This window comes from Miscanthus floridulus, chromosome 6, assembly GCF_019320115.1.
Source record: "Miscanthus floridulus cultivar M001 chromosome 6, ASM1932011v1, whole genome shotgun sequence".
NCBI classification, from domain to species: domain Eukaryota; kingdom Viridiplantae; phylum Streptophyta; class Magnoliopsida; order Poales; family Poaceae; genus Miscanthus; species Miscanthus floridulus.
The window spans coordinates 15,230,444-15,254,112 of NC_089585.1; the positions used below are offsets into that span (position 1 = coordinate 15,230,444).

Consider the following 23,669-nt stretch of genomic DNA (forward strand, 5'->3'; position numbering starts at 1 on the left):
GCCCACACAGGGAATTGGACCGGAGGACTAATACTCGTCAACTTCCTACTAAAATCCAATTGCATTTAAAGCGTTTGGTAGTCATCCGTAAAATCCGCTCCAAAGAAGCTGGGAGCAGAGCTCTACCAATCTTGCCATTACAACTTCTGGAGCAACCACTTTCGATCTTCCAACGTGAAAGTGTGCCAAACTAGGTGCTATAAAAAATAACTCGAAAGGAAAGATACAATCAGCTCATTCTAGCGAGCACCATTTTATTCTGCTTATTATTTCAGAAAGTCACTCATGAAACAAATTAAAAGGAGCGCGACGTTTGGCCAACGTCGATTATTGATTGGACAGGTGGAAATATACAACATGCCCACCTGAAAATGTGGTGGCGAATCTGTGAAGATGGATTGCCAAGTCCGGCCTTATTATTCATATCAAGCCAAGCGAGACAACAAATTCTAGTATGACTGGACACTCTCAACAGGCTTGGGCATGGGCTCGTCTCGCAGGAAGTGCTCAAAGAGCTTCAGGCCCTGCCGTGGACGGTGGAGGGGAACCTCATGACCTGCACCTCGGACCGTCACCAGCATCAAACCCTCATACACTTGGCACCATCCACCAACCTGCAGATAAGCATGATCCACACCATTACAGACATGATTAGTGTATGTAGCTGAGAGGGCAATGGGTCTGCCAGATTTTTTTTCGAAAGATCGGGACTGCCAGATTTGATGCAGTGGTGGTGTCCCAGACTGACCTCTTCGTCGTAGTACCAAGGATACCACTTTGTGATCGTTGGTAGAGATAGCGCATCAATGGAGTATCTTGAAGCAGTGAGGGGGACGACAGAGTCTGTGTCGCCGCTGCCAAATTAAATTGACCAATGTAATAAGAGAAGATTAAAATCCACACTCATTTATTACCAACTCATTGCGACTGTCAAAGATTTAGGATTCAGAAGAAGCCATGCATGATCTCAACGACAGAAATCCAATGTACCTGAAGACCCATATCCTTAGGCCCGCCGAGATAAGTTCACGGTAAATAGGAAGCATGGACCTCGGTGAATCTTTCCAATATTCATATATTGGGTCACTGAAAAGATTCAGTGGAGTTTAGTGCAAATTATCAATAATTGACGCATAGTACTCTGGTATTCTAGTGGACCAAAATTAAACAAGATGAAAGCATTTTAGCAGACCTGCAGCCTATCCACGCATATGGTATTCCAGTAACATTGGCATGGAAAGCTTCCTGCACCTCGGGTAAGTTGTAGTAGTTTGTGAAGTACAGTTCGGTGCAGGGATCATATCCTCCGGGCAACCAGGGCTACATTTGAACAAATGTGCAGTCAATATGCATGAGCTGATAAATCTTAGAGAATATCACAATAATCAGAAACATTTGGCCTTTAATTTGCTCACTCAAACCATACTCGTCAATATAACCATTAGATAATCTCTACCCTTTTTTTTAAAAAAATTACACGCTTCTACCATTATAAAAAATACATAAAAGTACATAAAGTAACCTCTGCTTTGTATCTACATTATTACCTACCTACACCATTATAAAAGATAATATAAAATGTCTAATTAAATTTACATCTCACCCACATATATCGTTATAAAATATAAAGCAAATTAAACCCTAAATTAGTTTTTACATTACCCACATATACCTTTATGAAAGACAATATAAAATGAGACCTTTAATTTGTATCTAAATTACCAACTTCTGTCGTTATAAAAGTAACCTAAAAATATTGCCAAATCTATGCCGAAATGCCAATAAAACCTATTGTGCAAAATAATTCAATAACCATAAAGTATGCTTTATATTAGAGTTATGGACTATATCTAGATACATAGTAAAAGCTATGCACCTACAAAAGAAAACCGACTTAAAATTTAGAACCAAATGAGTACATTGTTTGTTACTAAATGATATAAACAACCATTTTAGCCTGCACCACGACACTCAAGACATTGAATTTGCTAGGCTGAAGAATCATAATTGTAGTAATATTACTATGTAAAAACATAGAGTACCTAGAATTAAATCAGCAATATTTGATGTCATAATGTTCTGGTCAAAACTAGTATTTGATACTGAGTATGTCATAATGTTTTGGTCAAAACTTATATATAGCTTATAAGTAACAGCTTACATAATTTATTATCATTGGTACGTTTTTTGTTAAGATTTTTCATAATTGATAAAGTTTTAAAATAAATATCTATCCTCACTTGTGCTTGTTTACTTGGTCGGTGGCACATAGAGTTTATGCTTTACTTTTAATGTAACGACGACAGTGTGTGATTTATATAAGTTTTTAACAAAATATTAGGATTTTTTTGAATAAAAGATACAATAAGCACTAAAGTCACAACTTAACATATGTAAAAATTGCTACAACTAATAAGATCACAAGTGAAAGCCAAAATATAGATTTGAAATCTCAAAAAATGGGATGCAACAAGACCTTATATAACTTAAGCAAAAGATGACAACATATATCTTAATATTGCTAACTGGAGGTCCAAAATGGAGCCTCAATATAAAAATAAACCTTAGAAATTCTCATAATAACAAGAAACATTTATCTATTAATACGCTCAATTTTAACCATCATAAATAATAATAACTATTCGATATACTTTATTTTCTAAATAAATATCCATTATTGTTGTAATGAAAACATAAGTAATCATAAAAACTACATCTAAACCACCTACTAAATACACATTAAAAACACACAGTGGTGCAATGCAAAGAATGAAAATACATATAAAATAATTGGTAAAGCTATCACTACTGAGTAGAGATTATAGAGCATCTAAATGGGTATTCTATTACAGATTAGAGAGAGAGAGACAGAGTAAAGATAATTAATTTGATTAGTTATACACACTAAATTTATCCACAAAATATTTAATACTTATGTAACTTAACATTCTAGGCCATGCTGGAGCACATGTTGATGAGCTAATATGAATAATACAGTAGATACCTACATAGTCAAAAGAACCTTAGGGAGAATACAATATACAAGACTACCATTAGCTATAAGTGAACCATGAATTTTGGTATCAACTCAAACATACCATTCTTCCCCTTATTTGCCTACGCTTATGCAATGAAGTCTTATTACAAGTAGGCGTGTAGATGCTGTATAAATCAATATTCCCTTGCTCAGCCTCGGCAACTTCAGAGATTTTTTGACATTCCTCAGAGGGGTGCTCAGACACATCATATTTACAAGTCTCCCACAACTTCACATAAGTTTCATCAGAGATAAGCCCATGTGTCCACCAATACTCAAATGTGCCCTTGTAGTCATGGTAATCGTCAATTACCGCATTTCCAACCTAGAGCATTGACCAAACACTTGGTTATTTCTAATTAATTATGGGACCATAATACAATATGAGCTCAAGAAGTTCTAACCATGAAGCCTTTGAAGTTTAAGGTTGGATTCTCAATTCCTTCGTTGTTTTGGTACACTACCTGAGACAGTTGAGGGACATAGTGGCCTGAAAAATAAACATCACACCAAATTATGCTCGAGATACAGATATCTAATCTCTAGATACCATTAACCACACAATCTCTATCACATATGGAGTTAACATATTTTTATGGTAGTTCACCGGCCTGCATAGCTCTCTCCAGCGATGTAGAAATCACGATAGTTATACTGCGGGAACCGCTCCAACCAATTTATCAAGAAAGCATAGGAGTCATGAGCTGCAGAACAACATTAGCAAGAAACATCCATAAGAGCAAGAACAACAACACTTGTGAAAGTGAAAAGTATTTTGGAGAATCAAACTCATTTCTCATCGATATTGGAACATGTATATATACACAACGTATAGATGTGTTTATAGGTTTTTGAGATATCAATATCATACAACAGGACAGAACAGATTACAAAATCTCCTATAGAAGGAAGACTACTATCTAGGCTGTCTGTAGGTCTGTTTCCATGTGTGCATTGACTGTGTCTGACAGGGAACAACATGTTGGAATGAAATATAGTTTTTTCTTGGTACATTAATCCAACAAAAGATAAATTTTTTGAGTTGTTATGCACTAGAGAACGTGTATTAGCACTTAGCTTGAGATGTTAGTTTTAAAGCTAGCATGCAACATACTAATATTGGATGAAGACAAAGTGTCCATCAAAGTTGTAGAGCTCAAAGAGATTTCCAACTTTGTAGTTGTGTGACTTTTTCATTCGAAATCATGTAAAGTCCAAAATTATGTTTTGAGTTCACAAAGTTTGAAATTCATTTTTTTTAAATTTCCAAACGAACTCATATGGAGATATGACAAACCAAAGTTGTAGTACTTGACGAGATCTAAAAATTTTTAGTTGAATCTTTTTCAGTTGAAATCAGGGTCTCAAGTAATCATGACAAGATTCACTAAAGTGAATACAAAAGCAAAGAAACATCATTTAGTCATAAGTAACTTTGGGGTGCAGTGGTAGGTGAGGTTCACGTGAAATCTTAGGTTGCAAGTTTGAAAGCTCTAGTTTGGTTTTGGATAATTGATGAAACCCTAAGTGCTAACCTAGTGTATCAAGATAATTATGAGATAGGTAGCACTACTCCAAGTGATGAAGCAATGGTGAAGATCATGACAATGGTGATGGCAAGATGATGGTCAAATGCTTAAACTTGGAAAAGAAGAAAGAAAAACAAAAGGCTCAAGGCAAATGTATAAAATGTAGGAGCCATTTTGTTTTAGTGATCAAGACACTTAGTGAGTGTGATCACATTTAGGATAGATAGCCGTACTATTAAGAGGAGTGAAACTCGTATCGAAATGCGGTTATCAAAGTGCCACTAGATGCTCTAATTCATTGCATATGCATTTAGGATCTAGTGAATCACTAACACCCTTGAAAATATTTGTTAAAATATGCTAACACATGTGCACAAGGTGATACACTTGGTGGTTAGCACATATGAGCAAGGGTGAAGAAGACAGAGGAGATTCCAGCGTCGGTCAAGTGACCGGACGCTGGATCTGAATGCACCGGACGCTGACTGTCTGCGTCCGGTCACGCTGACCTGGTGGTACAGTAGCTAGGGTATACCACCGGACGTTGGGCCGTGTCCGATCGAGGTGGATCGGACGCGTCCGGTCAAGAAAAAACGGATTTGGACCCTTACTGTACTCAACCGGACGCTGAAGCTCTAGCGTCCGATCAGTAATACCGGAGTGTTCGGTCGGCACTTAGCCGTTGTGATCCGATGGTTCAGTTTTAACTCAGAATGACACGTGGCATAAATCAGTGGACCGGACGCTGAGTCTAGGGTCCGGTCAGTCTGACCGGAGCATCCGGTAAGAGCGCGTTTTGCCCAGTGAAGGGGTATAACGGCTCTATTTGATGGGGGCTTCTATTTAAAGCCCCTTGGCCGGCTGAAGCCAAATTTTTTGCACATTTTCATTGACATAGTGAAAGGATCTAACAATGCCTAGAGGGGGGTGAATAGGCGTATTTAAAAATTTACTGCAAATGCTAAGTTCAAATCTGTCAGCCACTGTCGGAAGTCCCGACGTTTGGGTCGGAACTCCCGACGTTGTTAGAAGTTCCGACGCAAACGTCAGCAGTTCCGACGCCTACGTGAACTACAAAAGCAGTGCCAAATTTAACTTTGCGGATAAATAAACTTACAACCTCACTTCCTAGTGGTTTGGTGAAGATGTTGGGTCACTCCCTTGACGCCGTAATGCCTCCAAACCGTAGATCGAGTCCAAACCCTAAAATGGAGATTTTGGAGACAAGAAGACAAACACATACAAGTAATCTCAAGCAATCACAACAACAACAACAAGCACGCAGGACACAAAGATTTATCCCGAGGTTCGGCAACCCCACAAAGGAGCTCCTACGTCCTCGTTATTGAGGTGACCACTAAGGTCGGAGTCTTTTCCACCTCCTTGCCTCTCTCAAAGTGACCACAAAGGTCACTTGAGCTTTCCACTAAGAAATCGAAGGGTGATACAAACTTCCCAAGGCTCTTCCACAAGATGGAAGCTCTAGGGCAACGCCTAGCCGGCTAGGGGCAAAGCCCCAAGAGTAATAGACGCAAAAACAACCGGCTTGACGAAGAAATCAAGTGCTCAAGCTTTCCAAAGTGATGCTCTCACTTAATCCACTCTCCTTTTACTCAAAAACTAAGGGAATCGAAGATTGGAGCAAAGGGGGAATGAGAGGGGTGCTTTGGTTGCTTGGGAGCTGTTCAGCACGAAGTGAGTCAACTGTGAAATGAGTCTGTAACGGTTAGAAGTGAAGAGAGGAGTATTTATACTCCAAGTGAAAATCCAACCGTTCAGATCTACGTCGGGAGTCCCGACGCAGATCCCGGGACTTCCGACGTTAGCATAAAATACTATTCCCAAAGGGTCAGAAGTCCACGGGTGAAAGTCAGTGTCGGAACTCCCGGCAAACATCGGGACTTCCGACGGTCGGAACTCCCGACGATCGTCGGGACTTCCGACGTGTACAGTTAATCAAACAGCCAGCACTGCTGAGGCCGGGACTCCCGGCTTGGGTCAGGTCAGTGTCGGAACTCCTGACGAACGTCGGGACTTCCGACGGTCGAAACTCCCGGCGAACGTCGGGACTTCCGACGTGCACAGACAGCGAGCAGTCAGAAGCACAGGTGCCGGGACCCCTGGCTTAGGTCGGGACTTCCGACTGTCGGGAGTTCCGACTTACGTCGGGACTTCCGACACCGAAAGTCACAGAAAATTATTCTATGTGCTCGTGAAGTGCTAGAGTGACACAATTTTGATTTTATTTAAATGCTTGAGCACTCTATCTTCCTCAGACCAACCAAGCTTGCATCCCTCTTTATAGTGCGGCAGATCCTAAACTCAAAAACAAAATTAAAACCTTTGGAGATCGTTTTGAATTCGTCCGCCTTTACAACTTCAAGAATTGAGGGATACCATTTCATCTTTATCAACTCTTTGAATCTTTCATGGGACTAATAACTGCAACATATCTCATTAAGATGACATTAGTCCCTAATTTGGATGTCATCAATACACCAAAACCCACATAGGGGGCAAATGCACTTTCAATCTCCCCCTTTTTGGTAATTGATGACAACCAACTTAGGCTTTTATAGGAATGAAAGAATTTAAAACTTTTTGAACCCCAAAATTTATGGAGAGCTCCCCCTTGATGTATGCATGAATTTGAATTTCAATTGGACCCATGTATACATGCTTTGCATGCACCAAGACAAAAGCTCCCCCTAAATTTTGTAATCCGTGGGGTGCAACAAGTGTGTGTGAACAAGTATATAGACGTGAAAAGAGATGCAATATGACATGTTATTTCACACAACAAGTAAATATGATGGCCAAGATTTCAAAGTAGAAACTTGAAGCAATACATGGCCATACAAAAACATTCATCATGACAGGTAGAGATAAGCACAAGCAAATAAGATAGATTAAAACATTACTTATCCTATAATCATCCATCACACACATATAAATAGATAGTTGTCCATCACACGGTTGCCACCACACGACAAAGTTCATACACGCTAAAGGTTTTAAAGTTCCAAAACATAAAGACCAACTAACTTATTACAATAAATCAAAGCCTAACACTCCCCCTTTGTCAACAAGTGCCAAAAGGGGTAGGCCTCATGAGAAACCAACTACTCATCATCGGAGTCATCATCATCGCCTTGGTCACTTTCCTCACCATCGTCGTCTTCTTCATCATCTTCTTCCTCTTGATATTCCTCATCGTCTTCAGTTGCTTTCCCTTTGCCATGTGGGCGAGAAGAAGCATCATCTTCGTACGCCGCACAAGCCTCATCATATAAAGCCAACGGATCATGAGGAGGCACAAATGGCGGCGGAGGGGAAGATACAATGCCTGCTTGCTGTTCCAACCGATATAGCCGCTCTTGCATGTCGTTCTCACGCTGAGCACTAGCACAACACTGTCCAAACATGTAGGTCATGAGAAACTTGAACTTGTTGGGCTTCTTTCCGGAGGAGGACGAAGACAGGGGCTCATCGCTGGATGAGCGAGCAGTAGCAGCAGCAGTAGTGGTGGCAGCACCATGGCGAGAGCGAGAAGCCGATGGACCTTTCCCTTTAGCTTGGGCTGCCCCAGCTTGTTCTTTGAGTTCTCTAGCGGCAACGATAGAGGTCTTGTTGGATATCTTGAGGAGCTTATGCTGAGAGTCATAGGGAAAACAGATGCCGGATACTTGCTCTATGATATGCATGATGTACGGAGCATAGGGAAGATGCTTTACCGGGTCCTCCGTAGCATCATGGATCTTGTTCCAAATGTATCGACTGATGGAGAACTTCTCAAACTCATCTCCAAATCTCTGAAGCACCTTCTGGGAATCATCACGAAGGAAGGTGGAGTCACCTACCTTCGGATACAATATCTGTCTCAGGATGTTGTTCAGAACATAATAATATGGCTTCAGAAATGTGGTCTGTCCATCAGCTCTGTGGCCCTCAAGATACATGTGTTGATATTCCTCCAAAGCAAGATCCTCATACTCAGTCAACTCATTGGCACTCCGGTCGCTGTGACCCAAACCTAGAAGGCAAGAGAAATTGACGAAGTCCACCTTATAGTGCTTGCCTTCAGTGGTCCAGTGAATAATGTCCACGGCACTGGTCTGGTCTCTCTCATGATGATAAGAAGCATAAAACTGACAAATCAGCTCGTTGTTCCAATTCTTCCTAAACTGTAGCAGGTAGTACAGCCCCATTGATTTTATATCTCGAACCATTTGCTCCAGCTCGGGTTCCTTGTACTTGCCAAGAGAATATGCATCAATGCACTTCATGTGAAGGACCGGTGGCTCCTTCTTCTTCAAAAACTTCCAATAAAGAATGGAATCATAGAAATCATAATGGAAGGGGTGCCAGAAACGATACTCAAGGCGGAGATCTTTCTCATCCTCTGCATACAGGTTCCTTCCTCTGTTGTATCGGATGTCCCTGACACGGTGCTGATAATCCACTGGAAGGGGAGGAGTCCATCCACCAGCCGGATTCAGAGCCATGGAGGGCTCCCTCATGATCGGCGACACCTCGGTGAAAGGAACGAGCTGACTTGTCCCCGACGGACCACGAGACGGGGTGCGAGGCGGTGGAACAGCAAGGGTGCGTCCGGCACGGTCCAACGCTTCTTCTTCTTCATCAACCATCGGCTCAGCCCCAACAGGAGCAGGAGCAGGAGCAGGAGCAGGAGGAGGGGCAGCAGCAGAAGACCCCTGGTCGCCACGGCCACGGCCACGGGAACCACCAGCACCACCACGCGAGTAAGACGCCTTGGTGCGGCCAAGCGGCTTGGGAACAGCGGCACGATCTTGAGTCTTCTTGGAATGCTTTTCCCGATGGCGCGAGGGACTACTACCACCTTCCATGACTGCGTAGAACACAAAATGGAACTAAGAAACAAAACAAGGAGAGGTGAACGAACATCGAGAAGTGAAGAAACAGGAATGGAGTGGTCACCATAGGGTCGGTAGTCCCGGCCAAAGTCGGAACTTCCGACAGCCGGGAGTTCCGGCGTACGTCGGGACTTCCGACGGTCGGAACTCCCGACGGTCACCGGGACTTCCGGCGCACACGGTGACCATCCCATTCATGGGGCTTCAAATCACGACACACATCCAAACAAGGGAGATAGAGGAGTAGAGAGGAAGAAAGAATAGAGGCAAAACAAAAGGTACATTGGATTTAGGGTTAGAACACCATGGTAGTACCTTGAAACGAGAACGGAAGAGATGAAGAGAACCAAATCACAGTCGTCGACGAACAAATCCACGGGCACAATCTCCTCCACCAATGGAATCTCCTCCACACCAACAACAAGAACTCCCCAATCCGAAGAAAACGAGGGCACGGGCGGTGGAAGGAGGGAGGGAGGGAGGGAGGGAGGGAGGGAGGTCGGCACTACCGGCAAAACCTCCGGCGGCGGTGGAAGAAAGAAGGAGGCCGGAGGACGAGGTGGGGCGGCGGTGGGAGGGGAGGGCGCGAGGAGGAGCCAGGGCGGCGTCGGCGTCGGTAGAGGAAAAGAAACCGCAGTAAAAAAACGGGGGCCGGTTATAAAGGAGGCGGGTAACGAATCCGGCGCAGTCAGATCTGCGTCGGAACTCCCGGCGCACGCCGGGACTTCCGGCGGTCGGGACTTCCGGCGCGAGCCGGGACTCCCGGCCGTTGGGACTTCCGACGAAAGTCGGGACTTCCGACGCAGGGAAACAGAAAAACACCTTAACCTGTACTCGCTCTATCATGTGGGGCAAAAATATGATGGACACTAAGATTTTCACAGGTGACTAGATTTCATTCATCCAATACAAAACAATAGTCACTCATGAAAATTACAAAGTAGATTTTGAAAGTGACATACAATGTTTTCACAATTCTTTTCTCTTAACTAGATCAAACAAAATGTGTGTGCAAGGGATCAAGCCACGTTACGAGAATCAATGATATTTAGTTCACTCCTCAAAGCACAAAATCTTGACTCATCTAGGGGCTTTGTGAAGATATCGGCTAATTGTTTTTCGGTGCTCACATGATGAATGGCGATATCTCCTTTGGCTTCGTGGTCTCTCAAAAAATGATGCCGAATGTCTATGTGCTTTGTTCGAGAGTGGTTTACGGGGTTGTTTGCCAACTTAATGGCACTCTCGTTGTCACACAAAAGTGGAATCTTGGTTAACTCACATCCAAAGTCCTTTAGTGTTTGCTTCATCCAAAGTAATTGGGCACAGCAAGCGCCGGCCGCCACATACTCGGCTTCGGCGGTGGACAAAGCAACGGAATTTTGCTTCTTAGAGCTCCAAGACACCAAGGAACGACCAATAAATTGGCAAGTTCCGGTAGTACTCTTTCGGGTTACTTTGCAACCGGCATAATCCGAATCGGAATAGCCAAGTAACTCAAAAGTGGAGCCCTTAGGATACCACAAGCCAAGATTAGGAGTGTGCACTAAATACCGAAAAATTCTCTTAACGGCCATCAAATGACATTCTTTCGGATTAGCTTGAAATCTTGCACACATGCACACGCTAAGCATAATATCGGGCCTAGATGCACAAAGGTAAAGGAGTGATCCAATCATGGAGCGATATACCTTTTCATCGACGTCCTTTCCTCCTTGATCAAGATCAAGATGTCCATTAGTTGGCATGGGTGTCTTGATGGGCTTGGCCTTGTCCAAGTTAAACTTGTTCAACATGTCATTGGTGTACTTGGTTTGACTTATGAACGTGCCATCCTTGAGTTGCTTGATTTGAAATCCAAGAAAGAACTTCAACTCTCCCATCATGGACATCTCGAACCTATTTGTCATAATCCTACTAAATTCCTCACAAAAAGCCACATTAGTACTACCAAATATTATGTCATCGACATATATTTGGCAAACAAAGATATCATTATTGACTTTGCGAGTAAACAAAGTAGCATCGGCCTTTCCTATCTCAAAACCTTGTTTGAGTAGGAAATCCTTTAAACAATCATACCAAGCTCTAGGGGCTTGTTTGAGCCCATAGAGCGCCTTGTCGAGCTTGTAGACGTGGTTTGGATACTTGGGGTCTTCAAAGCCCGGTGGTTGCTCCACATACACCAACTCGGATAGGGGGCCATTGAGAAATGCACTCTTCACGTCCATTTGATATAACTTGAAATCATGATGGGCGGCATAGGCAAGTAGAATACGAATTGATTCTAGCCTAGCCACCGGTGCATAGGTCTCCCCAAAATCCAAGCCTTCAATTTGAGTGAATCCTTGAGCCACCAACCTTGCCTTGTTCCTTGTTACCACGCCATGCTCATCTTGCTTGTTGCGGAAAACCCACTTGGTTCCAATCACATTTTGCTTGGGTCTTTCCACCAAGGACCAGACTTCATTCCGAGTGAAGTTATTTAACTCCTCTTGCATGGCTATCATCCAATCCGGATCATCAAGTGCCTCTTCCACCCTACGAGGTTCCAAAGGAGAAACAAACGAGTAATATTCACAAAAACTTGCTAAACGGGAACGTGTAGTTACCCCTCGTCGAATGCTCCCCAATATGTTATCAACGGGATGATCCCGTTGAATGGATTGATGCACTCTAGGATGTGGCACTTGAGTTGATCTTTGGATAGGGCCATCATCATCATCATCATCACAGTCATGATTGATTGGAAGATCACAATCATGAGCTTGCGGAGGGTTGACTTCACTTCTTTCTTCATTGTTGAGTTGTGGTTGAGCTCGCTCATTGTTGACACCATCTTCATGAGATTGACCTTGTGCTTCATTTGATCTCCCATCTTGATTATTTCTTGTTGCGGAGGCTTCACCATGTTCATTTGATGAAACATGATGAATGGTTGGATCAAGATCATTACGCACAACATGGTCTTCATCTTCGTCTTCAACGGGCTTCACTTCACCAATAGCAAGCTTCTTGATTGCTTCATGTGGGGCTTCCTCATTACCTACATTCTCAACATTGACTTGCTCTTTTTGAGAGCCGTCGGTTTCATCAAAAGTCACGTCTACCGCTATCTCAATCAAACCGGTGGTTTTATTGAAAACACGATATCCATGTTCGTTAGTACCATAACCAAGCATGAAACCTTCATCAACCTTTGGTGCAAACTTAGAACTTTTGGATTTCTTGTTAAGTATGAAACACTTGGATCCAAAAACTCTAAAGTAGTGCACCTTAGGCTTTTTACCGGTTAGAAGTTCGTAGGCGGTCTTCTCTCTTATCTTGTGAAGATATGAGCGGTTGATGGCATGACATGCCGTGTTGACCGCTTCCGCCCAATAATTAGTTGGGGTCTTGTACTCATCCAACATTGCTCTTGCGGCTTCTATGAGCGTTCGGGTTTTCCTCTCCACAACACCATTTTGTTGTGGAGTGTATGGAACCGAAAACTCATGCTTGACTCCTTCATCAAGAAACTCTTCAATGTTGGTGTTCTTGAACTCCATCCCGTTGTCACTTCTTACTCTTTTGATTTTGACAACAAACTCATTTTGGGCTCTTTTTGCAAACTTCTTGAAAATTCCTTGGACTTCACTCTTTTCACGCAAAAAGAATACCCAAGTGAAACGAGAATAATCATCAACAATTACAAAGCCATATTTGTTACCACTAATGCTTATATAAGCAACGGGTCCAAATATGTCCATGTGAAGCAACTCCAATGGCCTTTCGGTTGTCACAACATTCTTGACGGGATGTTTAGCTCCAACTTGTTTTCCCGCTTGGCATGTGCTACAAATCCTATCTTTCTCAAAAGAAACATTTGTTAGTCCAAGGATGTGTTCGCCTTTTTGAAGTTTGGCCAAGTTCCTCATCCCAACATGGGCAAGTCGGCGATGCCATAACCAACCCATGCTAGATTTTGCCATTAAACAAGTCTCGGGATTTACTCTATTTGATGTGAAATCAACTAGATAGAGTTTCCCCTTCAAATGACCCATAAATGCAATAGAGGAATCCTCCCTTCTATAGACTTCCACACCCTTATCCGTAAAGAGACAATTGTAACCCATCTCACAAAGTTGTGAAACGGACAACAAATTGTATCTTAACGAATTCACAAGTAAGACATTGGAAATGGAATTATCATTTGATATTGCAATTTTACCCAAACCGAGTACTTCACCTTTTCCATTGTCACCAAACACAATATTTCCACTTTGATCATGACTTGGTTGAAATGATGTAAACATGTCCTTCTCTCCGGTCATATGATTGGTGCATCCACTATCCAACACCCAACTTGTTCCACCGGAGGATTATTCCTACAAAAACAAATTATGCTTTTGTTTTAGGTACCCAAAAAGATTTGGGTCCTAAGGGGTTTGTCACATAAAACTTGGACACCCAAACACTCCTCATAATTTCCTTTCTCTTTTGGGCACCAACATACTTAACCACAATCTTACCATCCTTGCCCCAACAACACATATAGTCACTAGCATAGCACCGTGGAAGTGGTGCTTGTGGCTTGAGGACATCGGATTGCTTTGTCTTGATTGTCTTGGTATTTGTAGGTTGAATCTTTGGAATGTATACCTTGTTGTTGGCCTTGCATATAAGCTCATCAAGAGCAACGCCCTTGTTGAACTTCACACAAGGCACACCATTTATTATATTCCTTCCATTTGCCTTTCCATCATACCTATTGTAGCCAATGCCTTCCTTGATCGATGGGTGCCTTGATGACTTGTATATAGTTTTGTTAGATTGCTCTTGACACTTACACCCATTCTTCAATATCATCTCCAACCTATGAATCTCCTTGTTTTTCTTCTCTAACTCAACAAGGTTAGTTGCATATGCATTTACATCAATTTTATAGCATCTTTTACAACCATCACTAGTGGAGACATTAGAGACTTCGGTTGCCTTAGGAGAAGTTGAAGTGCTAGCCCAAAGAGTACTATAGTTTAGCTCAAGATTTTGATATTTTTCTTTCAAGCTTGTGAGGCTTTCTTGAGTTATACTCTTTTCATTCTTAGGGCTAGCTATTTGATCATTAACCGTGGAATGTTCCTTAGTCAATTTCCCAATTGAGTCATTGGCTAAAGACAATTCAACGGTTAACTTCTCAACCTTCATCTTTTCCTCGGCGATAGATGCTTCAAGTGCAAGGTTTTTCTCTCTCTCTTGAGTAATTATATCTCCTTGCAACTCTAAGCATCTATCCCTCTTCTCTAATTTCTTCATTAGCATTTTTATTTTAGTGAATGCCTTTTTACCAAATTTCTTTATCATGGTTGCTTCAATTTCTTCTATGTTATCATCACAACTATCATACTCATCACTAGAGGAAACGGGTGTAGTATGTACCTTCTCCCCTTTTGCCATGAGACAAGTTGGAGTGTAGTAGTCGTTGTCGATGAGGTTGGAGAAGAGCCTCGGTGATGAAGATAGGTTGGCGAAGAGCTTTGGTGGTGAAGTTGAGTAGGGGAAGATCATGGTCGGTGAAGAAGAGTGGTGGATAGCGATGTTTGCGGCTCCCTTCTTCTTCTTCTCATCATCACTTGAGTTACTATCACTTGACTCCCATTCTTCCCCAATATGAGCTTCACCTCTCTTCTTGCTTTTGTTCTTCTTGTCTTCATCCTTGTCATGCTTGTGCTTCCTTTTCTCATTAGGACAATCGGCTATGAAGTGACCAACTTGACCACATCCATAGCAAAATCTCTTTTTGAACCTTCTCTTACCATCACCATAGGTCTTGCGATTGCTTTTCTTCTTCATAAACTTTCTAAGATTTCTAATCACAAATGCAACCTCCGCATCGGAATCTTCTTCTCCACTTGAGGAATCATCCTTCACTTTCTTCTTCTTTTCTTGACTTGAAACTTGACCTTCATGTTGTTGAGTTGCTTTAAGGGCGACACTCTTGTTGAATCCTATTGCATTAGGATTTTGATTGTGAGCATTGATTGCATCTTCATCTAGACACTCATGATGCTTGAGCTTTGAAAGAACTTCTTGAGGTGTCATCTCATCATAACCGGGCCTTTCCATGATCACGGACGCTAGCATGTTGTTCTTGGCTCTATAGGTTCTCAACATCTTTCTAGCAACTTTGTTGTCATCCCATTCGTTGCTACCAAGAGCTCTTATGCGGTTGACCAATGCCATGAGCCTATCAAACATGGATTGTGTTGTTTCATTTTGCAAGAATACAAATCTTTCCAATTCACCATGAAGTAACTCTATGTTGCCTTTCCTCACACTTATATCTCCTTCAAATGATACTTTCAAAGTATCCCAAATTTGCTTTGCACTTTCCATTCCATTTACTTTTCTAAACTCATCCGGAGCTAAGCTTGACACAAGCAATGCTACGGCTTGTGCATTTTGATGAAGGTTGTGCACTTCTTCCGGAGTTATCTCTCTATCTTCATCGGTAGGAATCATCACACCAACATCCACAACTTCCCAAAGTCTTGCGGCTATTAGATGCATCTTCATCTTGTAAGACCAATCGGTGTATCTTGTTCCATCAAAGTGAGGTGGCTTGCCAATATTGACGGACGGAGTATGGAGTGTTGAACTTTTCATGATTTGTCCATAGTCAAAACTCATGTGTGAATATATTCCTTTTCCATGAGCATGCTCACCGGCTCCAATATCACTAGCGGCATCTTTATTTGCTTCATTCTTGTCACTAATATCATTCTTGCCACTTATTGCATCATCAACCTTCTTGCTCAATTCTTCCTTCAACTTGCTCATCTCATCTTGCATCTTTTTCATTTCATCTTGAAAGAGCTTGACTTGAGTACTCATCAACTCTTCAGCTATTTTCTTGGCCATTTCGACGGCAACGGCTTGCATCTTGTCGGTCTCCGACATTGTTTCTTCTCACGTGGTGAAACGCAAAGAGAAGACCTCGCTCTGATACCAATTGAAAGGATCTAACAATGCCTAGAGGGGGGGTGAATAGGCGTATCTAAAAATTTACTGCAAATGCTAAGTTCAAATCTGTCAGCCACTGTCGGAAGTCCCGACGTTTGGGTCGGAACTCCCGACGTTGTCAGAAGTTCCGACGCAAACGTCAGCAGTTCCGACGCCTACGTGAACTACAAAAGCAGTGCCAAATTTAACTTTGCGGATAAATAAACTTACAACCTCACTTCCTAGTAGTTTGGTGAAGATGTTGGGTCACTCCCTTGACGCCGTAATGCCTCCAAACCGTAGATCGAGTCCAAACCCTAAAATGGAGATTTTGGAGACAAGAAGACAAACACATACAAGTAATCTCAAGCAATCACAACAACAACAACAAGCACGCGGGACACAAGGATTTATCCCGAGGTTCGGCAACCCCACAAAGGAGCTCCTACGTCCTCGTTGTTGAGGTGACCACTAAGGTCGGAGTCTTTTCCACCTCCTTGCCTCTCTCAAAGTGACCACAAAGGTCACTTGAGCTTTCCACTAAGAAATCGAAGGGTGATACAAACTTCCCAAGGCTCTTCCACAAGATGGAAGCTCTAGGGCAACGCCTAGCCGGCTAGGGGCAAAGCCCCAAGAGTAATAGACGCAAAAACAACCGGCTTGACAAAGAAATCAAGTGCTCAAGCTTTCCAAAGTGATGCTCTCACTTAATCCACTCTCCTTTTACTCAAAAACTAAGGGAATCGAAGATTGGAGCAAAGGGGGAATGAGAGGGGTGCTTTGGTTGCTTGGGAGCTGTTCAGCACAAAGTGAGTCAACTGTGAAATGAGTCCGTAACGGTTAGAAGTGAAGAGAGGAGTATTTATACTCCAAGTGAAAATCCAACCGTTCAGATCTACGTCGGGAGTCCCGACGCAGATCCCGGGACTTCCGACGTTAGCATAAAATACTGTTCCCAAAGGGTCAGAAGTCCACGGGTGAAAGTCAGTGTCGGAACTCCCGGCAAACGTCGGGACTTCCGACGGTCGGAACTCCCGACGATCGTCGGGACTTCCGACGTGTACAGTTAATCAAACAGCCAGCACTGCTGAGGCCGGGACTCCCGGCTTGGGTCAGGTCAGTGTCGGAACTCCCAGCGAACGTCGGGACTTCCGACGGTCGGAACTCCCGGCGAACGTCGGGACTTCCGACGTGCACAGACAGCGAGCAGTCAGAAGCACAGGTGCCGGGACCCCTGGCTTAGGTCGGGACTTCCGACTGTCGGGAGTTCCGACTTACGTCGGGACTTCCGACACCGAAAGTCACAGAAAATTATTCTATGTGCTCGTGAAGTGCTAGAGTGACACAATTTTGATTTTATTTAAATGCTTGAGCACTCTATCTTCCTCAGACCAACCAAGCTTGCATCCCTCTTTATAGTGCGGCGGATCCTAAACTCAAAAACAAAATTAAAACCTTTGGAGATCGTTTTGAATTCGTCCGCCTTTACAACTTCAAGAATTGAGGGATACCATTTCATCTTTATCAACTCTTTGAATCTTTCATGGGACTAATAACTGCAACATATCTCATTAAGATGACATTAGTCCCTAATTTGGATGTCATCAATACACCAAAACCCACATAGGGGGCAAATGCACTTTCACATAGCAACCTTGTGAGCTTAGCTAAAGCACTCCCACTCATCTCCATCATTGATCCATCATTATTGTGAGATTGGGAGAGAATCCAAGTGCATTGCTTGAGTGATTGCATCTAGAGGTACTTGGTATTCATGTTGCGCTGCGGATTTCGCTTGTTTCTCTTGGTGGTTGCCACCACCTAGACGGTTGGAGCAGCGGTGGAGGATTGGCACGAGTTGGTGATTGTTCGTGGCCATCTCCAGTGATTGTAAGGGGAGTTGTACCTTCCCCGGCGGAGCGCCGAAAGGTAACTCTAGTAAATTGCTCGTGTCATTGAGTTACCTCACTTGTGGGTTGGTTCTTGCGGTGTCCTATCGTGTGGACGAGGTTTGTGAAACACCTCTTAGCCGCCGAACCACCAAGTGTTGGTCGACACAACGGGGACGTAGCGTGTTGGCAAACACGTGAACCTCGGGAGAAAATCGATTGTCTCTTGTCTTTGGCATTCTTCCGATGATTGGCTATATATTCATCTTGTGATTGGTTCATCCCCTACACGGCGGTATAATCATCCTACTCACTTATTTACATTCTTGCAAACTAGTTGATACAAGCTCTTTAGTGTAATTAGAATTGAGAGCTTGCTTTATTATTCACATTCATCTAGTTGAGCTCTTTAGAGTAGCAAGTTTGTGTGCCTAAGTAATCATTGCAACTAGAATTGTTGGATAGGTGGCTTGCAACCCTTGTAGAGCTAGAGCAAGTTTACATTACGCTATTTATCATACTAATCAAATTGCTCTAGTTGATTTATAGAATTTTTAATAGGCTATTCACCCCCCTCTAGCCATATTAGGACCTTTCAAAGTTTGATTCCCAACTGCACACATGCATGGAAATTGTGTGATGGGATCGATTCTTCCACAAGAGTTTTTTTTCTATATATATCCTTAGAGGACAGTACAAATACCTTAGGGATTGGCCCCCAAGAAAATACATATGCTTGACAATTGTCATATTTCCTTGATGCTGTGGAAAATTTCATCTCGTCTTTGTTTTCTCCATGTTATGAAAAGTATATCATTTTTACCATCGGCCTTCAAGGTAATTGAATTTCCTTTGATCTACTCTTAGTCATCCTTCCGTGAGGGTTGCCAGCCATGAATAATTCCTTGGTTGTTTTCATAGTTTCTTTGAGGTTTTTGGGGCTCTTAAGGCTATTCCGTCTTGTGGTAGTGATTGATGTTTTCTACAACAAGATACCTCTAAAGCCTTGTTTAGCTGCACTGTAATCCACATTAATCTACATGTATTTGTGGTGAAAAACTTGTTAATTTTTCACCGCCAGCCCAATCTACCTTGTTACGTGTGGATTGAGGTGGGTTGAAGTGTAGTACTTCCTCCTTTCCAATTTATAGGTCGTTTTAGCTTTTATGGATACACAACTTTTACTATGTATTTAGACATATCGTATATCTAGGTGCATATCAAAATATATGTACCTAGAAAACCCAAAACGGTCTATAGTTTTGGACAGAAGGTGGTAAGTCATTGTCAGTAATTAGTTGGCCTGTTGCTCACCGACTGTGTGTGTTGTTGTACGTTGAATAGTACCATGGCGGATGACTATATGTATAGTAAAAAACTCGGGCTACGAGGGGGTTAACTTAAGGTAGAGGACTTCTTACCCATCCCGAGAAAACCCTAGAACCCAATGCCTCGCCCGCACACAGGGGCCTGTTATCCGGTGAGAGGACCGGTCCATTTTACCTGTGGTTTAGAATTAAATTAAACGTGGGACAGGCGAGGGAGTTTTTCTCCACACCGTCGACCAGAAATTCGTCTGACCAAGGATTCAAACTTTGATCGCGGAGGACGCCAAGGCTTACCAATTGCTCCAGCAACCGTAGGCGACTATGTATAGTAGCCTAACAACAAGAATTGAATAGATGCAGTAAAGAACTAGAGAGATATCTACTCCGGCAATTCACCTGTCTTGTTGTCACCGGCAGAGTACAGATCGTTGGTGGTGTTGGTGTAGGAGTAGCCGACGCCGGGCTGGCGAGTCCAAGAACAGCACGTTCGCCACTGCAAGCAAACCAATATAATCCATCCATCGCCACCATGACAAACATGGAGGATATATAACAAGCTACTATAGTACTATACACCTTTCTTTTGGACAAACTATAGGCGAGTAGTGCGCAAAGAAAAGGGATTTTTTTTTTTTAAAAAAAAGGCATCAAAACTGGACCTTTGTTCCAGGCGTAGGGGTTCAAGGAGAGCGTCTCGCCGTCGGGGTTGACGCGGAAGGCGCCGAGCTCCTCCATAGCGCCGTAGCCGACAGAGGAGCACCCGGGCCCGCCATTGAGCCAGAGCACGAGCGGCGCCGAGTCCGCCGGCACGCCGGAGGCTTCCATGAGCCAGTAGAAGAGCGCCCGCCCCGCGGCGTCGTCGACCGTGACGTAGCCGGAGTACATGGAGAAGTTGACCGGCGGCTGGCCCGGCAGCCTGTCGATGCGGTCCGACTCCGCCGCCGCCGTCACGGTGGTGGCGGCGGACGCCGCACAGCAGTAGGACAGGGACAGCACCAGTATGGCTGCCAGCAGGACAGTTGCGGCCGCCATTGGTGGTGGCGCTCGTAGGGGAATCATCAGTACGTGCCGGACTGGTTGGAGAAGAGCTGCAGAGCAAATATATACATGAGGGATGGGCTAAGCGATAGTGAGCTGAGCCAATTATTGGAACGGAACGGAACGGGGGAAACGTCGAGAGCATGCACGCGTGCGTGGTTGGTTGGGTCTTGTGGCCAACAATACACTGATGTTGTTTGGTTATCTCGGCTCTGAATGATTGCCATGATATTGCATTCTTTCGTGGGCGGGGGGAGTATCCTGCTAGCTGGCAATACAACTACGCATACAAATTCGAACGTGTATGAAAAGGAAAGGGTACTGGGGACGAGGACGAGGACGAGGACGAAGGTTGGCGACGATTCGCAGCGTCGTGGAGCCGTACGTATGTGTGGATTTGTGGGGTCGTCTGATATCTCGTACGTACGTACGTCCACGTGAGTGACTGGCCAGCAGCCGGTCGAAAGCTAGCGGCCACCGAGGCACGGACGGAGCTATCAGCTATATATGGTGATGGTGGCATGGCGCGCGTCGAGCCATCGGCGAAGAAGCAAGCGAGGCTCGTCGTGGCGAGTGTGGCATTAATTAATGGCATCTTTGGCGATCGAGCTCGATCGGAGCCGCGGGGAGGATGGTGGTAGCTTTAATTATTTGTGGTCGACGCACAGCGACCTCCTCCATGGATGGATCGATCGGAGGAGCAGTGACATCTCATCTGCCGTCGAGCGGGAACGGAATAGGTGGCGAGGCCGAGGAAGATGAACATGTACTAGTACACTAGTAGTAGTACTAGTAACTAGTAGTAAGAATGGAGCTCGGTGTTGTGCTGCGAATGGCGTGGCACATTGAGGACCATGTGGTTCTGACACGGGGCACGCTCGGGAGGAACGAGAACAAGCTAGGTGAAATTTGGACGTAGATTTATGGATCTTAGATGATAGACCTGTGGTAGCATTTGGATGTGACTTCGAATGGGAAAAACACGTGATGGGTGTAAGCAACAGAGTATAGGAAGGATAGCATAGAATCTGGGATCGAGCAGCACCTGATGAATCTTAGAGTTTAGAAACTGAAGAGTGATTACAGAGGAGCAATATGCTTGTTCATAGTAGATTCCTCTCTCCTTGTTTCGACTACTTATCCTACCAGTTCACGGCACTAGCTAGCAGACACTTATGCCCATTCTGGGCCTTGGACGTGCAGGTTGGGCCGCTGAGCTCGCGCGCCACGCCGAGGCCCATCATCCTCTTGTACCGCTTCACGAGCATTACTTGAGCCAACAGGTGTATCAGGAGAAGTGCTGTTGACATCCCACCTGATAAGCACCAGCTTGCCCCAAGCTGGAGCTCGGGGAAAGCGCTGTCGCAGGGCTTCGACATCTTCCAGGTCGCCATAGACGCCGGCAGGCCCGACCACTGGATCAAGGCTTGAAGTGGAACATCCAGTGGTAGCCACTTGCTTCTGAAGTATCCGCCTGGGACTGTCGACGAGATACGTCCGGCACCGAGGGATATGTCAACGGGTGGAGGTAAGCGTGAGGGAACTAGACGGTGACACAGAACGTAAGAGACAATAATTTAGATAGATTCAGACCGTCAGCTTGATGTAATATCCTACGTCCTGTATCTTTCGTTGTATTGTATTACGTATGATGAGATGTCTTAGGCTAAGCCTAGGATCCGTATGGGGATGTCGACTAGGGGACCCTTGCTCCTCCTTATATGCTCTGGAGGGGTAGGGTTACAAGAAAAGTATCCTATTTGGTATTATACAATATCTAATAAATCACATCTTCTTGTAGCCTTACGGTGTACGCCGACCAGTGCCATGCGCCGCACGTCTAGATCTTGTGGGCTGGACCACCTCTAATGGTGCGGCCCATGTCTTGTCCTGTGGGTACCGGGGGTCATACCCCCACAGCTAGTCCTCGAACGTCTTGTATCCGCTGAGCAACACCGTCTTGAGCTTATCCGAGCTGTCCAACTTGCTGCTGATCATCAGGAACAGGTGTCCAACCAGTTTAACTGGGAGCCGAGCTGTTGAAGCGAGTATCCGAGCAGTTGAACAGGCGTCCGAGCAGTTGACCTGTCATCCGAGCTGTTGTCCGAACAGTGGGAACAACATCCGAGCAGTTCAACTGTGAGCGAGCCCAGAATTACTTGAAGCTGAGGTTTGCCAGAAGGATGTAAGGGGCTCATGATAAAAAAAATTGAAGTCACCATCTTGGATGAAGTGTGCCCACTTAGGTTCCGAACGTCGAAGTTAGACGCTTAGCGTCCTTGACTTAGTCAGCGCGGAGAAACTTAGTCATTTTGTAGAAGATTAAGTCGAAAAATAAGCACAATCATCGTGAGGTGAAGTGTGCTCACTTAATCCCCTAGCCTGGCAGTAGGTGAAGTAGTCACGTCGTGCCAGGGTCAAAAGTAGTAGTCTTCAGGTGCTGGCTCAGTCCCCAATGTCGCTAGAAACCAGTGTAGAAATAAATACAGTCATCGCGAGATGACGTGTACACACGTAGTCTCCGAGCCTGCTGGAAGATTTTGAAGATATCTTGTAGCAGGGTCAAAGAATTTTTAATGAAAGCTTACCAACGTCATCTGCCATGTACTTCACAAGACCCTGGACGTGCTGCCTAAGATCAAGCACCCTGATCCGAACAACATGGAGCAACTTGATAGCACACCGATGAGACGTAGCAAGATCAACAACCAAGGGAGTTCCCAGCTTAGCTGGCGACACTTGCACGAAGAATCTGAAGAGCGAGGAGTCCCCAGCGTAGCTGGCGAGCCCCCAGCATAGCTGACGATGAAGCCCATGCGATGAGTAGTCCAACCAACTGGTCGGCGGCGAAGCGAACGCCGAGCAAGAGTGAGTGCCGAGCAGTCCGACTAGTTGGTTGGCAGTGAAGTCCGTCTGATAGGTGGTTCGACCAACCGGACGATGATCATCTTGTCCAGTCCTTGAGCATAAGC

At 44.2% G+C, this 23,669-nt stretch overlaps 1 protein-coding gene and 1 pseudogene across 1 annotated transcript; both read right to left on the reverse strand.

Moving 5' to 3' along the window:
* Nucleotides 1-222: 222 nt before the first annotated feature.
* LOC136461728 (serine carboxypeptidase II-1-like) lies at nt 223-20,776 on the reverse strand (annotated as a pseudogene).
* Nucleotides 13,087-20,049, reverse strand: LOC136461727 (uncharacterized). Its single transcript, XM_066461033.1, has 2 exons — nt 14,880-20,049; nt 13,087-13,828 (listed from the first exon to the last, which is right to left on the reverse strand). Exons 1-2 carry the CDS (start codon nt 16,398-16,400, stop codon nt 13,823-13,825), a joined length of 1,527 nt encoding a protein of 508 aa, XP_066317130.1. The 5' UTR covers nt 16,401-20,049; the 3' UTR covers nt 13,087-13,822.
* Nucleotides 20,777-23,669: the final 2,893 nt, after the last annotated feature.